Source organism: Seriola lalandi, unplaced genomic scaffold, assembly GCF_002814215.2.
Source record: "Seriola lalandi dorsalis isolate HSWRI2012SDOR001 ecotype SW California unplaced genomic scaffold, Sedor1 jcf7180002054736, whole genome shotgun sequence".
NCBI lineage: Eukaryota > Metazoa > Chordata > Actinopteri > Carangiformes > Carangidae > Seriola > Seriola lalandi.
The window spans coordinates 2,363,746-2,378,802 of NW_019525289.1; the positions used below are offsets into that span (position 1 = coordinate 2,363,746).

General features: G+C 39.0%; 2 protein-coding genes across 4 annotated transcripts in view; both read right to left on the reverse strand.

The window, feature by feature from the left end:
• The window catches only part of LOC111668427 (uncharacterized), a 28,078-nt gene extending 22,904 nt beyond the window's left edge, over nt 1-5,174 (reverse strand). Inside the window, 9 exon segments of the mRNA XM_087178813.1 lie at nt 19-84; nt 172-237; nt 336-395; nt 680-760; nt 1,081-1,134; nt 1,785-1,853; nt 2,023-2,049; nt 2,226-2,278; nt 5,118-5,174. Coding sequence (XP_087034939.1) covers nt 19-84; nt 172-237; nt 336-395; nt 680-760; nt 1,081-1,134; nt 1,785-1,853; nt 2,023-2,049; nt 2,226-2,273 — 471 coding nt within the window. The 5' untranslated portion in view covers nt 2,274-2,278; nt 5,118-5,174.
• Nucleotides 5,175-6,474: 1,300 nt separating this feature from the next.
• Nucleotides 6,475-15,057, reverse strand: part of apol1 (apolipoprotein L, 1) — a 17,692-nt gene continuing 9,109 nt past the window's right edge. For all 3 annotated transcript variants that reach the window (XM_087178820.1, XM_023424428.2, XM_023424427.2), the window contains 13 exons: nt 14,719-14,796; nt 14,565-14,624; nt 14,311-14,391; nt 14,175-14,228; nt 13,324-13,410; nt 12,477-12,533; nt 12,211-12,303; nt 11,964-12,014; nt 10,615-10,668; nt 9,754-9,831; nt 9,607-9,643; nt 9,313-9,364; nt 6,475-8,762 (listed from right to left, as the gene is read on the reverse strand). In XM_087178820.1, coding sequence (XP_087034946.1) covers nt 7,805-8,762; nt 9,313-9,364; nt 9,607-9,643; nt 9,754-9,831; nt 10,615-10,668; nt 11,964-12,014; nt 12,211-12,303; nt 12,477-12,533; nt 13,324-13,410; nt 14,175-14,228; nt 14,311-14,391; nt 14,565-14,624; nt 14,719-14,796 — 1,740 coding nt within the window. In that variant the 3' untranslated portion in view covers nt 6,475-7,804. The remainder of the gene's footprint in view (nt 8,763-9,312; nt 9,365-9,606; nt 9,644-9,753; nt 9,832-10,614; nt 10,669-11,963; nt 12,015-12,210; nt 12,304-12,476; nt 12,534-13,323; nt 13,411-14,174; nt 14,229-14,310; nt 14,392-14,564; nt 14,625-14,718; nt 14,797-15,057) is intronic.

Genomic DNA, 15,057 nt, shown 5'->3' on the forward strand with positions numbered 1-15,057 from the left:
TGCAGGTGTGTTGCTTACAGTGAACTTAGGCGTTTTCTCTTTCTGGCTCAGCCGAAACAATCCAGTCAGGACCGACTGATTACTCTACAACAAAGCACATGTAAATAAAAGAGGAAGACATTGTATGCACTCTTCAGAAATCTGGTCAAAGGTGGAAGCCAGAGCTTCTACCTGTGGTACCTGTTTGAAGTCTACTTCAACTTCAGCAGCTTCTGGTTGGTCAGTTTCTCTGGATCGCTGAGGAGGAAGAAGAAGGACGGTGACTCTGCAGTTTATAAACACAAGCATGGGGGCAAACGCGGTATTTCATTGTGTGTGTGTGTGTGTTTGCGTACTTCTGCGTCCCCAGTCTGTAGCCTCCTGCACTGGCTGTACCTGTTTGAGCCGTTCAGTTCCTGGAGGAAACGATAACAATAGATCATCAGTACAGGAGAGAAACATGAAACCTTGAGTAGCCCAGGTCGATTCTTTACTGTAAACTGTTCTCACACTGAACTCCAGACTGTGGGCAAGGCTGACTCACTTAAAAAGTCGTTCTCAACATAAAACAAACATCCATGTTCCCACAATACTCAGTTGTGCCTTGGATTTAAACCGTAATTTAACTTTTAATTTAAACTTTTGAGCTGACTGCATCGCTGGCTGTTATGATGCAGCTGAGTATTTGGGTGCACTGTACCTTTTCTGTTGGTCTGGGTGGAACCACAGGGATGTCAGACGATTTCTCTTTGGTGTCTCTTTGAATTAAGTTTCCATTGGCCTGATACAGAGGAATAAAGGTTATAATACACATTTTTTGTTAGGACAATAATCCACTCAGTGTAAAAAAAGTAAAGATATGCAGAGTAAAACCCACATATTAAATAATTATATATATGTTTAATACATGTTGGCCTATTTTCCAAGAGAATAACTTGTTTGTAAATAAATAAATGTAAAGTGTTGTCTTCAGAATTAACTCTGACGCAGGCTCTACCTGAAGACCTTTGTCACAGATCATCCCCTCCCCAACATGTTTGTCTGCGTCTCTGTGCACACCACTTAATAAAAGCAATTAAAAAAAACAAATCCAGTAAATACCTCATTGTTTGTTGTTGCAGCTCTTTTCATTCTGTACTGTGTCTGACTCAGTTCCTGAACAGAAAAAGAAAAACTCTGTTTAAAAAAAGTTGAGTCTCTTTGCAAATCTAAAATGGACAGTTCTCCTCATTTATCTCCTACATCTCCTATTCATTTAGAGACTTTGTGAAACCGTATGAAAAAGCTTAGGGATAACGCAGGGACAGATGCAGCTTGTACTCAGTGGTTTGAGGAAACGAGAACTGCCTGCACATGGACTTCCAACAACCTTGCACCTACATGTGGGGCAGGTTCTGTCGAGTGGGGTTCGACCAATACCTTTTTGAAGGCTTGTTATTTGTTCTGATATTGTTATCCTGAAGCTGCCAGTGTCTAATAAAAGAGCTCATCTTGGATCTTTATTTAATATCTTTAAAAAAATGAGTGAGCAGAAAAGGAATAATGGAAAATTCCTCTGCTCTACAACCTAGACTAAAAAAAATCCACTTAAATGTTACCAGATGTTTTAAGCACGTTGCTCCAACACATCTGCTCAGAAGAGGGTAAACTCTGGAATATGTGAGGAAAGTACGTGAACACAAATCAATTTCAGAAACACTCCACTGTAAAAGATTACTAGTGTCTTCCGAGTCACTCGCCATGGTATAGTGTGATGCCCTGTACACGTAAACCAAAGATGAACAGACTGTTCATGCTGGACTTACAGCGTCTTTAGGTCGTGGAGGCACCACAGGAGCTGGTTCCTCCAGCCTCCCTGGGTCATTTCTTTTCATCTGTAAAGATAATTTCAGATTTCATCACTTACAGAAGTGTGTAGCCTTGCCACAACAGCCTGAAGTCATATATATATATATATATATATATATATATACCTACTGACAATATTAACACATTATTAACTTTGTCAAGCAGCTAATCAAAGGTGTCGGTTTATCACAATACCTCAGCAGGCTTTGGAGGAGGTTTAGGCTGCAAAGAAAACATGAGACAATGTGAAACGTGAGCGTGCATCATGTTAGGATACGTTTTATAGCATTGTGTATATGATATTCATGATATTTTGGGGGTTGTTTATATACTATATACTGTAGCCTTTCCGTGGAGTGTTTTTTTTTTTTTTATGTCCGAGCTTTAAATGTTCTCACCGGCTTCGGTTTCTTCTTGACTTCTGGCTTCATCATACACGCCTCCATTCTGCCTGTTAAAACAACACGAGATGAAATTTTTAAATTGGGCCAATTACACGTCCGTGCCGGTTCAGCAGAGCGTCGTCACTTTAAATGGCTCTTTGAATACCTACCATTTTTTGTGTGCACACTGACTTTTTAAAAATATACAGACTTAAAACCTGCTTTGAAATAAGTATGTAGTTTAAAATAGGAACACAGCTCAGGTATTGTACATGCTGGCTTCCTGGGACAACATGAGACAGAGCCCTTGTTAATGCTTGTTAATGTTATTAGTAACACCTGTGCGTTTCCTGCTATGGCGTGTCAAAATGCCTCCTGTGAAAAAGACTTCTGAAAATGCTGTAATTGCAGTAAAAAGTGCAATGATTTGAATATTTTCCTAGTCCTCTATTATAGTACACTGAATATCTTTGACTTCTGGACAATTGGTTAGACAGCACAACACATTATTTGGGGTTCTGGTAAAGTTTTGCCACATATTTTTTTATTGTATCAACCAACAACCCAAAATTATTCAATTCACTGTGAAAAACAGCAAATTCTCAAAATTGAGAACCCAGAACCTTCAAATGTTTGGTATCTTCGTTTGAAAAATGACTTAAACTTGTTTCTAACAACGAAAAAATGTTCTTTCAATCGACAAAAAGTTGCAGCTCTTAATTCAGCAATGCAAAAACGATGAAATACTGCATTAAAGAGCACACAGAGGTACTGCAGAATCAGCAGCAGGACAGACCTGGCAACACAAGTACTTACTAGCAAGTCACCATATGATGTTCTGTTTGCAAAGTCTTTATCTGTAAAGAAACTATTACCAGCAGTAGCTGTGCAGCACAATGAAAAGTGAGTATAATGAGTATAGTGAAGCACAAAAATGGTGATTCTCAAGGACTTCAAAACTGTATAAGTAGCAACAATAATTTTTAACATATCTGTTCACGATAGCTAACCTAGCCTTCAACTTCTCCTGTGACTGTCAAACCAAGTGTCACCACAGTAGATAAAAGTCTGAAGTTACAGACTTTGGTTACAACATGAGACATTTGGAGAAGTGCCACAATACACTGTTCCTAAACTTGTAGCCCGGAGTGTGCTGAAAACAAGTCAAAGCCAAAATATGGACGGTGAATTACAAATTACAAACGCCCCTGAAGACACAAACACTAACTCACTTTCATGTCAGACTGAGCGCTTTCACCTACCGAGGGTTTGAAGACATTGAAGATATTAAACATTCAGTTTTTTACCAAATAACACCAGAGCTACGTGAACTAGCGGCTCTTTCACAGATAACACATTCCCAAGAGTTTTTTAACTTCACCACACCCACACAACATCTGCACCCATGATGCGTTCAAGAGCTCCTCAAAACCTCAGATATCCCAGCTCTGAGGTCATCTCACTCTGCAGTGCTTTTGTGTTGTTTTTGTTATATAGGCTACAGAACAATTTGTGTTGGATGTATTTACATCTAAGTGGTATAAAAATGAGATTTTCCCATATGTCAGCTGCACATTTATAATACTTACAAATTTACCATTTTACATTTTACATTCAGACTACAAATGTAGTTTGTAAATAAACCATGTATATTTTTGTCCAATAAATAAATTTGACCAAACAATGATAAATAACATATTACTACAAAATTACTTACTTCCATTACTTGATGAGGATAAAATTGAATACTTATTTTAACACTTCACTTGAATGAGTCCTGAAGTGAAGCTGAAGTCCTGAAAGTTGCCACTGAATGCTTAGTCAAATTCTTGTTTGCTTATGTTTTGATTTATTTATATTTGCCATTGCCTGTAATTTCTAATTGAAAGTAATAAGATTTACCCAACACTTTCATTAATGCTTTGCACCATTATTTGTATTTCACAAGTGCCTTTATTCTACTTTTTAAGAAAACTTTTATTTTAATACATAGGCATATGCTTGATTTATTTTAGATATTTTTCATACAATATCTACATATATATTATTTATATTATATATTTATTTTACTATGTATATATATTTGTCAGATCAATGAATAAAACTATTTCCTTATTTTATTGTTGGGCAGATAGTAATTCTGTTTAGATTAAGTTCTTGCATGCAGTTTTTGTTAAGACACCATAAAAATGGTTTATGGTTTTATCAAAACAGTGATATACTGTATTTTATAAGTTGGGCCTACATAAAATTCTGATATGAAACCAGATGTTTGAGAAAAATGTAGTAGTCATCAAAGTCAGATAGCAAAACAAAAAATATCACTCTGGTTTTACCACTAAAACACTATTATCAAATTAGCACCAGCATCAATAAATTTTGACATCTATAATGTCAACATCTGTTTAATTTGGAGATTTTTCAAACACCACAGGAGCACTGCATCAGCGAGAAGCATTTGCAAAGTGATTTTAAAGACAAAGTGTTCAAAACAAAATAAGAAAAAACACCAAAAAATGTGCTTAAATAGAAGTTGGAAATAAAAATATGCAATATAATTTATTTAACCTGCATGAAATGCAAAACAACAATATGCACGTCACTGTGAGCATGCAGCTTCCACCCTCTTCACCTTTACATCTCAATAATTCATGTGCACTCTACCTGTCTGTCAAGTTTCACAAGTATATTTACTTCCACGGTAGGTAATCAAAATATTTCCGACACCACCCAAAGGCAACGTCGAACAAAGCATCTTAAACAAACCAAAACACGCCCTGAGAGCTCCTGTGCCACAAATCCTCACTCTGAAATGATCTTCAACATAACAAGGAGACATCCCGACGCACTTGGTCATCAAATGTCCATCATTTAATTGTTCCAACGATCAAAAGTCCAATATCTCACCTGGTCTTTGCAGTTGGAGAGGATGCAAGATCTGATACCTTTGTGCTCTGTCTGGCTCTGCGGTGGCGGTGGAGTCACCTGGGAGTGGGGCGTGGCCAGTTTCAAGCTCTACCTGTGTCAGTGGGAGTGAAGGAAAGCGCATCCCGGCCTCTGGTTCCCAGCCTGTGTGACTCTGACTCATCAGTTTCACAAGAGGTCAACAACATGTAAAGAAAAGCCAAACATAAGGTGGGAGGTGTTCCAGAAATAGACAATAAAAAAAGCAGCAGTCATCTTGACAGAACTGCATGAGAGTGACATTTTATCAATGAGTAGCGGAAAATCACTGGTGGCAGCTGAAGGTGTGTCGATAATATCACAGCAGGTACACAGGTCAATCCACCACTTTAGATTTTTTACTTCAAACTCTAATATTTTCTGATTATTTCACATTTTCTGACATTTTTTTTTTCAATTTAATTTTGTTAATTTCGTTGTTCAATTATATTTTCTGAAATGATCATCTCTCAACATGTAAATCAAAATATTTTTTCAAACCAAGGCATCTTCACACTGCCACGAAAGAAAATACTAAATCCCTTATATATCATTTATTGAAATGAAAATCTTTTGGAATCTATTCATGCTTTCACCAAATCAACGTTATATCAATATATCTCCTTATAGATAACAGAAAACACATGATGCTAGTTATGATCAGTTATTTTTCTAAGAAAGGTTTTTTGTTTTTAAGTTAAATCAAGTCCGGAGGCCAGACTGTGGATTTATTTTGAAGGCTTGTGTGCCCTTATTCCTTCATATTTGCGAATGTTGCAGTTATGAGGACTCTGAGATTTAACCAGATTTGGAGGAGACAGTGATACTGTTCTTGTTATTGAAAGACATTTGTATGGGCAGAACCATTCAGGAACCTGGCACGATGTATGTTGTCTTATTTATCATTATCAGTGGAGAGTTTCTGTCTTGGTGCCTAAATAAAACTGAGGATTTCCTAAAAGGTAAACCACCAAAAACAGGATATAAATTGTGACAAAACATTGACTGTTATCTTGTTTATCTGGCCTTTGAAACCTATAGGTTGATCTAGTGTTCTGTTGCTGTGCAGATAAAAGGTTAAAAGTGAATGTGCCAAAAATTAAAGGGCGACAGAAATGCTGAGACATTTGCAGCGGGCATACTTCCATCTACATTCATCATAAAAATCTGAGGAAAAGTAAACAGTGCTGAAGGACACTCTGTCAAACAAGTTTATCTTAACTGAACAAATACCAACTCAGTAAGTTCTCAGGAATCGGTAAAAGGAAATAAATAGTTTTTTGACTTCCATAGACTTAACAAAATGCACAGATTGACCAAGTGTTTCTCAGACTTTTTAATGACAATTTTTACATTTTACATTTCTTACACATGAAGTTCTACTGTATTATTGCACATAAAAAAGTGTCACCGAATAACCAGTTCAACCCAGAATAAGACAGAAAAATAAATATGAAGTTCATTAATCATTCATCGTTGGAGCTTGCTCTAATAAAAAGGACATGGTTGTTTTTCAGGACAGGTTGAGTCAGTACTGGCTGGTTTCTTTAAAGGTGTCATGAACATGACTAAATTAAAACACACTGCCCCCATGTATGGATTAGTTGCAAGTAAACCCTCACACCAAGTGGCTGCAGGTGTTACTGTTGCCTAGCTAACAGAACAAAGTTCCTAATATGACCGTGTTTAGACTGAAAAGTTTCAGAAGTAATGTAGAATATAGGATCTATATCGATATATATAGGATATATCTGACTTCACACTTGATCAAAATGCTGTTTAATAATAACGTAAACACAATGTACCACGAATGACATGCAGCAAACGGCTGCGTGTCAGATTTGAACCCGGCCCCCCCGCAGTTAGGACTAAGCCTTCATGGTACGCGCTCTACCATGTGAGCCACTGGGGCACCCTCACTCTCTAAGTTTTAATGGTACAACCCAATTTAGCGAATCACTAGCTTTGCACTCGCTTGTAGCTAGCAAGAACTAAGGAAGGACTTAGCACTCGAAATCAGTGATTGACTAATGAACAGTTGATGCAACCCATATGATGTCGGGAAATGGTCTCACTGCAGCCCTGACACCCAAATAACAACTCAAGGAATCAGACCCTGCTACGCTGCATCAGTGTATTTCTAAGGCATTATAAATAATAAAGGCACTTGTCCCTAGGAGTATACACAATCTCTACAACTGGTCAGTAAAAGCCCCAGTGTTTCAATATGAACCAATAAACATTGACAAAACTAAGCAACACTTTAAAATCTAAATGGTTAAGTCTAGAAAACACTTTGCACATATTTCTTTAATTAATCTAAAACAGTACTATACTAATTCATGATTTATTTAAATCCTTCAATCCCACTTTCTAAAAAAACAAAAAAAACAACAAAAAAAAAACATGGCAATTTCACGCATTGGCACACCCGCCTGAGCAACAGATATGATACTTTATCTACCACAAAACTCCAGTTCCTCCCTGTAGTGTTAATGCTGATCAGATTTCAAGCAGTCAGTTCCCTAAAAGAGAAAGCCAGAGGCTTTAGAAAGCTGTATGTAGTGACGTCTCCTCTATGGACATTCAGAATACATCTGATTGTAGTTTGAGTCAAAAACTTTTTGCACCGGGGACTGTTTTTTTTACAGTCAAACATATTCTCTGTTCTCAATGTCCTTTTTGATGGCTTTTTTAATGCGGTCGATTTCATCTTCATCTGAACTCTCATATTGATCTTCTTTCTCTTTCTTGTCATTGTCCAAATCAGCTGTATCTTTGTCTTTGTTGCCCTCTGGTGTGGTGGACTGCAGCTCCTCTCGTATGCTGTTGAGCTCAACCAGACCGTCGTGCAGTTGCGTTGCCACCTCCCTGATTTTGGCAGCGAACTCTGACTTGGCCCCTTTCTTCAGTTCCTTGGAGTCTTTAGCCACAAAGTAGATGTCCATACCTACGAAGAGTCCGGTGAGCACACCTGTGGCCATACTGGCAATCTGGACCGCTCTGGCCGCTGTGCTGCCGGCCACATTGGCGATCTGAACCACACGCATGATCTCATTGGCGTTGATGAGGATCGCTTTTCCCGCCATGGCACCATCCTCATAGAAACTACTAGTGAGCGCTGGGAAGTCACGATTATAAGCATGTTTTTTCATCTTGAGCAGGTCAAATTTGCGCAGGTTTTCGATACCCTGCTTGATGAATTTCAGGCACTTGTTCAAATCCACTATCTTCTCCTGGTAGTCCTCCACGATCTTCTCCACCTTCTTGCGGTCCATTGAGTTGTTGACCTGGTTGGAGATTCCAGCGCCAGCTGATGTCAGACCGCCTGCCGCGGCTACGCCCAATCCCACCGCCGTCACAATCAAAGAGGTACCCAGGGTGACCGGGGCCAGAGCGAGGCCAGCGATGGTGGCAACACCCCCAATGGCGCTGGTGGAACCACCGGTGATTTGAGCGATCTTCGTGTTCTTGTTGAACTTGTCCAGGGCGTCGGCAATGCCGTTGAGGTCGATGACGTGCTGCCAGAGGCTCTCAGCGCGCTCTGAGAACAGTTTGTTGAAGACGCGGATTCCCTTCTGCACCTTTTCAGCCGTCAAAGCAAATGCCCTGAAAAGAGAAAGTTAGAAGTAATCACACAGAGTTAGGTCACTGTATAAAAATGACACTACCACGAGTGTATCTAGCCATGCCAGATAATAGTGCTTTTATTTACCCAAGTTTTGATATATCCAGCTTCCTCTGCAAAGCAATGGAAGTTTATACGTTGTTCTCTGTTGTGCGAAACACTGAACAATTTCATTTGAAAACCAGCAATGCGTCTTTCTTGACACAATGCCATGAGACAGCTACTCTCTAGTGAAGAAAGTGTCCCTAGGAAAAAAATGTTGTGTGGATTGTGCGAATTATTTCTGATTCTTGTTTCTGTAAATGCAATTTTTCAGTGTTCTGAGCCGCACAAATGAAATTATTTTCTCCTCCCTTCTATTGGGGAAGACATTTTAGATGCAGATACCTCAAAACTTTGGTAGATAAAACTGAAAATATCAGCATGGCTCAATACCACTAGAAGTAAGAGAAAAAAAAAGTGCTGGCACTTAAGAGACCAAAGAAGAGATGCAAGTGAGATCTATGAAGACCTATTTGAAACTTCACTTACTTGGCCTCTTCTTTATCTGTCATTTCATCATCTTGAGGCGTGTCTTCCCAAGCTGAGGAAGTAAATGTAATTGTTAGCATTCTCATCATGTTAAATACAATACTTGGCCAAAAGTATTTGGTCACTACTCCACACACACTACTGTCCAATATTAAGATTTCTCTTAATGTGAATTTAGTGGCCCACACTTTGAAATGTGGAGCAAGTGATTATAGAAGAAACTAAAAATTTGGCACTGAGAACAAAACCCAAAGGAAGCTAAACAGAATGAAAAACATTTTATGTGTAACTCACGCTCCACTGTGTTCCACCACTCCATAAGATCCACATCCTGAAAGAGGCCGTTGGATTTGTGTGGGTTTTCATGTTTATGGTTAATAATGACACATCAGACTGTACTTGAATCTAAACTTGGTGACACATTTTGTTTCAGAGACCAACCTGATCATCTTCAGGCTGCACTGGATCAATACGGAAGTCCTCAAGCTGGTCAAACAAGGACCTGTTTCCACCTTCATTCTGAAACAATAGAAATAATACAGCTTAAAAATCATATATGAATACCAGTATTTTTTATTCCTGTGTTCAGACAAAATCTCTGGTTCTGCAGTGTGGAGGAAGTGTATGGCAGTGACACTGAAGGCAGAGAAACGTATCTTACTGAAGAATCACATATGCTCAGTTTCACTTTTTATACTGTATGTGCTTAAGAGTAAGAGGAGGAAGTGTTGTTAAAAAGGATTCTGAATATACTGACTGTTTTTTTTTTTGCAGAAGTACAAAGAGCCAAAATCTTCCATGGTCACATTGAAAAAGGAAGCAGAGGAACGAGTCTGGACACATTGCCATCTAATCTCGTCTCAGCTTTCATGCTGAGGACCTGCACTGCACAAACACCGTGTTAAGGTGTGGGGGTGGGTTTCATGTCAACAGTGGAGCAACAAAACACGTTGGCTATAATAGTCTCTGTTGGGAGCTGAGTGGACGCCCTGGAGACAAACTGTAAATAACTGCAAGAAAGGGGTTGTTTTCAGGGAGGATGAGGGAAGGCGCCGGGTGGCTGAAACACACCTTTTGTTATCCTGAACCATTATGAGTGAGACTGCAACATGTCATTCCAGTGGACAGATATACTGACACAGACTGGGTGGGAAAAGGTTAGAAGTTGCTTTTAGTTTGAAGCTCCGTGTGTGTATGCATGTGAGAGTTGACTGGAATAAGGGAAGTAAGAAAGACAAGCAACATCAAACACAGTGTCTGTGTCAGAGAAAAAACAACTGATGAGCGTTTTATTTTCTCTACCTCTGCGTTGTTGCCCTCAGCTTCGTCCTGTGTATGCCTCTGTATAACTTTGCCCTGAAAGAAATGAAAACACACACACACACACACACACACACACACACACACACACACACACACACACACACACACACACACAGTTACAGCACTTTCAATATCAATTTGTATTTGTGCTGATACTGGTTCCAATCCAGACAGTTACAAATCCATTAAGAATTTGATGCAAAGCCAAAAAAGGAAAACTGGACAAAATATCAATGGCACAGTAACTTCTTTTTTTTTCATCTTCCAGGTTGTTCAAATGAGCAGCGAGGTAACTAGCTCAATGCTTTGCTCGTAAAGGTAATATATATGTTTGGGATTTCTGCTGTGCTACTGTAACTAACTTTGTCAAAGTAACATGGCAAGACTTCATATTATTATTACATATTACTACATATTATTATTATAAGTTAGCAGCAAGAGAGATAACAACAGTGGAGAAACAAAATGGATACAGAGGCTTCCATACAGATCACAAAGGCTAATTGCTGATTGGATCAGTATGAAAATGATGTTCAGACCGAACACCTACAGTATGGGACAGACAGCGCTCTCCACCACCATCACCGTCAAAATATTTTTGGAAGTAAGTTGTTCATCCATGAATTTATGATAAGCAGCACTGAAGCTGTTCTGGAGCTGTGGTGGAGCGACACTTTACAAATTTATTTCATGTTCCTGCTACTTATCTTTAGGTTTAATAGCATTTTTCCTTTCTCCTTTCACTCTTTTTTGTCACTTTTTTGTTTTTGATATTGATCTCATGCATTGCATAACAGTTGATTATTGAGATAATAAATGAATAACTGATCTTAGAGAGGGGAACATAACACACATTTCTCTCCACTGTTACTCTGACTACCATCAATTCAGACTTGTGCTGTTTGAAAGAGATACGTGAATGTTACTAGGCAAGAGTAACTTGTAACAAGACAAAATAACTGAATGCCTGAAATGGGCGGATCAGTTGTTTATGACCTCATGGCAGTAAAATGCAGTATGACATAGGTCTGTATCAGTGAACTCCGAATTCCAGTTTGTCCAGTTCAGTAACATGCAGAAACACACTGTCTGCTGAAAAGGTTTCACACTGATACAGATCCACCTGTTCATTTTTACCAGGATATAGTGTTCCAGAGATGTGACTCCAATTACATCACCTGCTCAGTGAGCCCAAAGTGCAGCACTACCCTTGAACATGACTGCGACTGTTTGGTGTGTTAGAGGACATTTTGGCAGCGTTAATACAAACAGGTGTAGCAGACATGAGAGGAAGCACGTTTTGTACGTGTCACATGTGTGAATGCTACCTTGACCCGTGGCATGAAGGGATTGTGCCGCTTAGGTTTCTTGACTTTCGTCTAAAAAGAAAAAGAAAAAGAAAAAAAACAGGATTACAGTTACAGTTACTCCAGGGAGGATACAGGTCAAACTCTCAAATGTTCCTTCAGCCGTAATTTCAGTAAAATGTTCCTGATGACTGTTAATATCATAATCAAACTAAAAACTGTTAATCAACAAGCCAAAAATTAAGCTGAAGGAATTAAGTTAAATTACCTCCTCTCTTTTATCCTTGTCCTCCTCATCTTTGTTTTCCTCTTTGGATGAAGATTCATCTTCGTCTTTCAGCTGTTCATCATCAGATGCTGCCTAAAACAAACCATAAACAGGTAAGCTATAATAAAGTGTCAGCGTAACAATTAAGTAAATAGTAACACAAAGTTGCATATGAACTCAAAAAAAATGAGAAGGTGATGATTTAAACATAAGCTCCATTGATGAAGGCGCAAACTAAATAAATGTCAACCACAAATGTTGTGTACCTTGGCTGCAGCACGTGGCATGAAGGGGTTATGGTGCTTGTGTTTTTTCACCTTGGTCTGTAAAGAAAATGGCACAGTGACAGATGTTTTAGGTGAAATGAGAAGCAATAACTGGAAGAACTACATTTCATTACAGCCGCTGGTGACCTATATCTGAACAAGAAGGGCACTCAGAGAGAGCAGACTTCCGCCAATGTCAAACAACACACACCAGAAAAAAAAAATAAAATAAAATAAAATTTATAGTAAATAATACCAATCTGCCCCAAAATTTAATGGGCTCTTCCCTTCTTGGGTTTTAATATTTCCCTCGGTGTAAACCTAATACATCTTTAATGAAGAGCTGCAGAATAATCCAGAATATATGATACTGTCAGAAAGTGTAATAAGATGAACTCGACAACCTTTAAGCTAACGAAAAGAGAAAAAAAAATCTCATGTGACTAATATTAAACATGAGCTTTTCTTAAACCTCACACTGACATTAGCCCGTGGGTGCCAAAGACATTTGCATGACGCTGGCATGAAAGAACAGATAAGTGTATCTGTAGAGCCAGGAACTCATTTTTCCTAGTTCCTGGCTCTACAGATACACTCTGTGTTTGTTTTTCACCTGCAGCAGATTTAAGTTCAAACCAGACATAGATGACTCAGACACTGACAAAGAAAAATTCATTCTATTCAAGTACATCTATCAGATTTTATATAACAATCATTGTGTTGCTTAATATCACAAATCAGTATGCAAACAGCCTTCATGTGACTGTGTTACAGTGTGAAAGGAAACGCTCTGAGGTTGAGGATGACTCTGAGGGTTACTGGGGAATCCTGTGATGAAGAAACTCACTGTTTTGCTCTCAGGAGGGTTCACCTCGTCTCCCTCTTTGGATTCAGCAGCTTCATCTTGTTTGAGTCCCTCGTCATCGGACTTCTTCTGCAGCAGAGTAAATCACTTATTCAATAACTGATTTGACTGAATCCGATTTTAATGATTGATTTGAAATTGCGTTCTTCAAAAATGCACTGAAAGTTTTGCCTGATAACGGCTTTTAAGTGCACTTACTGCAGTGATAATATTGTACGTAAGTGATTAACAGCTAATATTTCATCCAAAAATACTGGATCAAATAACCCATTTTGCCTTTAAATAAACTTAAAGGTTCCCTGTTAAGTTTTGACTACATGTAGCACTGTGAGCAGTTCTTTTATGAGTGCCTCCCTACTTTGTTTCATCCACATGAGGACGCACATAAACACAGGCATGGTAATTTGACATCATGCTGTTGGTTTCACGCTATTCCACAAATTGACTGTTGGTTGTGGCCAAAATGTAAAAATGCACCAGAAAAAGAAGTTAAAGAGGAAGAGTGCTCGCTGGAAAATAAGGATGTTTACAATAGTGACTTCACAATATTTCAAAAATCAGATTAGAAAATGTTTCATGTAGAAGGAAATGCACTCAGTCCTTTTGTTAGACATCAAAGACACACAATCGTTTCCTTGTTGACAACATAAATGTTATATGGCACCTTTAAATGTATTTTAGCATTAGCATCTCTTTTAGATAAAATGAATCCATGGTCAGGGAATGACCTCCAGCATTGCCAATAACTGATATTCTACATTATCAAACAGCCCAGTGTATGAGCAAACCCTATATCACAGTCTAACTCTTGTACTGTGTGTACACGTCAATACCTGATGGTTGTTCTTCTGCTTTTGCAGACCACGAGTCGGTGCTCTGTTCATCTCCTGTAATCAAACCAGAACAGTTTCCTAGCAGTCCAGCATCGATACACACTGATACACATCAGCTTGACAAGTCTTAGTGTACCTCTTCTAATGGTCTGGCAGGAACTACAGGAGTCTCTGCAGGCTTTTCTTTTTTCTGTCTGGAGATCACGTCCTTTTTATCCTGTCGAGGACAAATAAAGACATTTGTTCCGAAAACAGAAACCCCCCAAAAAAGTGACACCTTATCGATATCTTATAGATCCAGATATCTTTAACTGTAATAAGACTCTGAACAACAGAAATATACACACAACCCACACATCATTTTGTAGATCTGAAAGGTGCAAACTGTACCTGATTATCCTCCGTCCCTCTTGGTTTCACTTTGTCATATTTGGACGTCCTCTTCATCTCCTGCAACACAAAACAGAGACAGACAGAGAAGTCAGAGTAGCCTCACACAGACCACATGTCACTGAGAGGCAGTTGTGTCCGTCTGCATGCGAACCTCTTCAGTTGGTCTGGGTGGGACCAGTGGTGTTTCACTCCTTTCCTTCCTTTCTTGCTGGATCATGTTGCTTTTGACCTGACAAGGACACACACACACACACACACACACACACACACACACACACACACACACACACACACACACTGGAGCAGGAGGACAACAGGAGGACTAACAGCGAGCAGGCAGGATTTAAAGGGAGGTAAGGGGATGAGGAGGATGTGGTGGAGGTACGGAAGACAAGGAGTGTGAGGAGCTGGGGTATTTTAGAGAGAAGTTGATCAGCCGTGCGTGTGTGTGTGTGTGTGTGTGTGTGTGTGTGTGTGTGTGTGTGTGTGT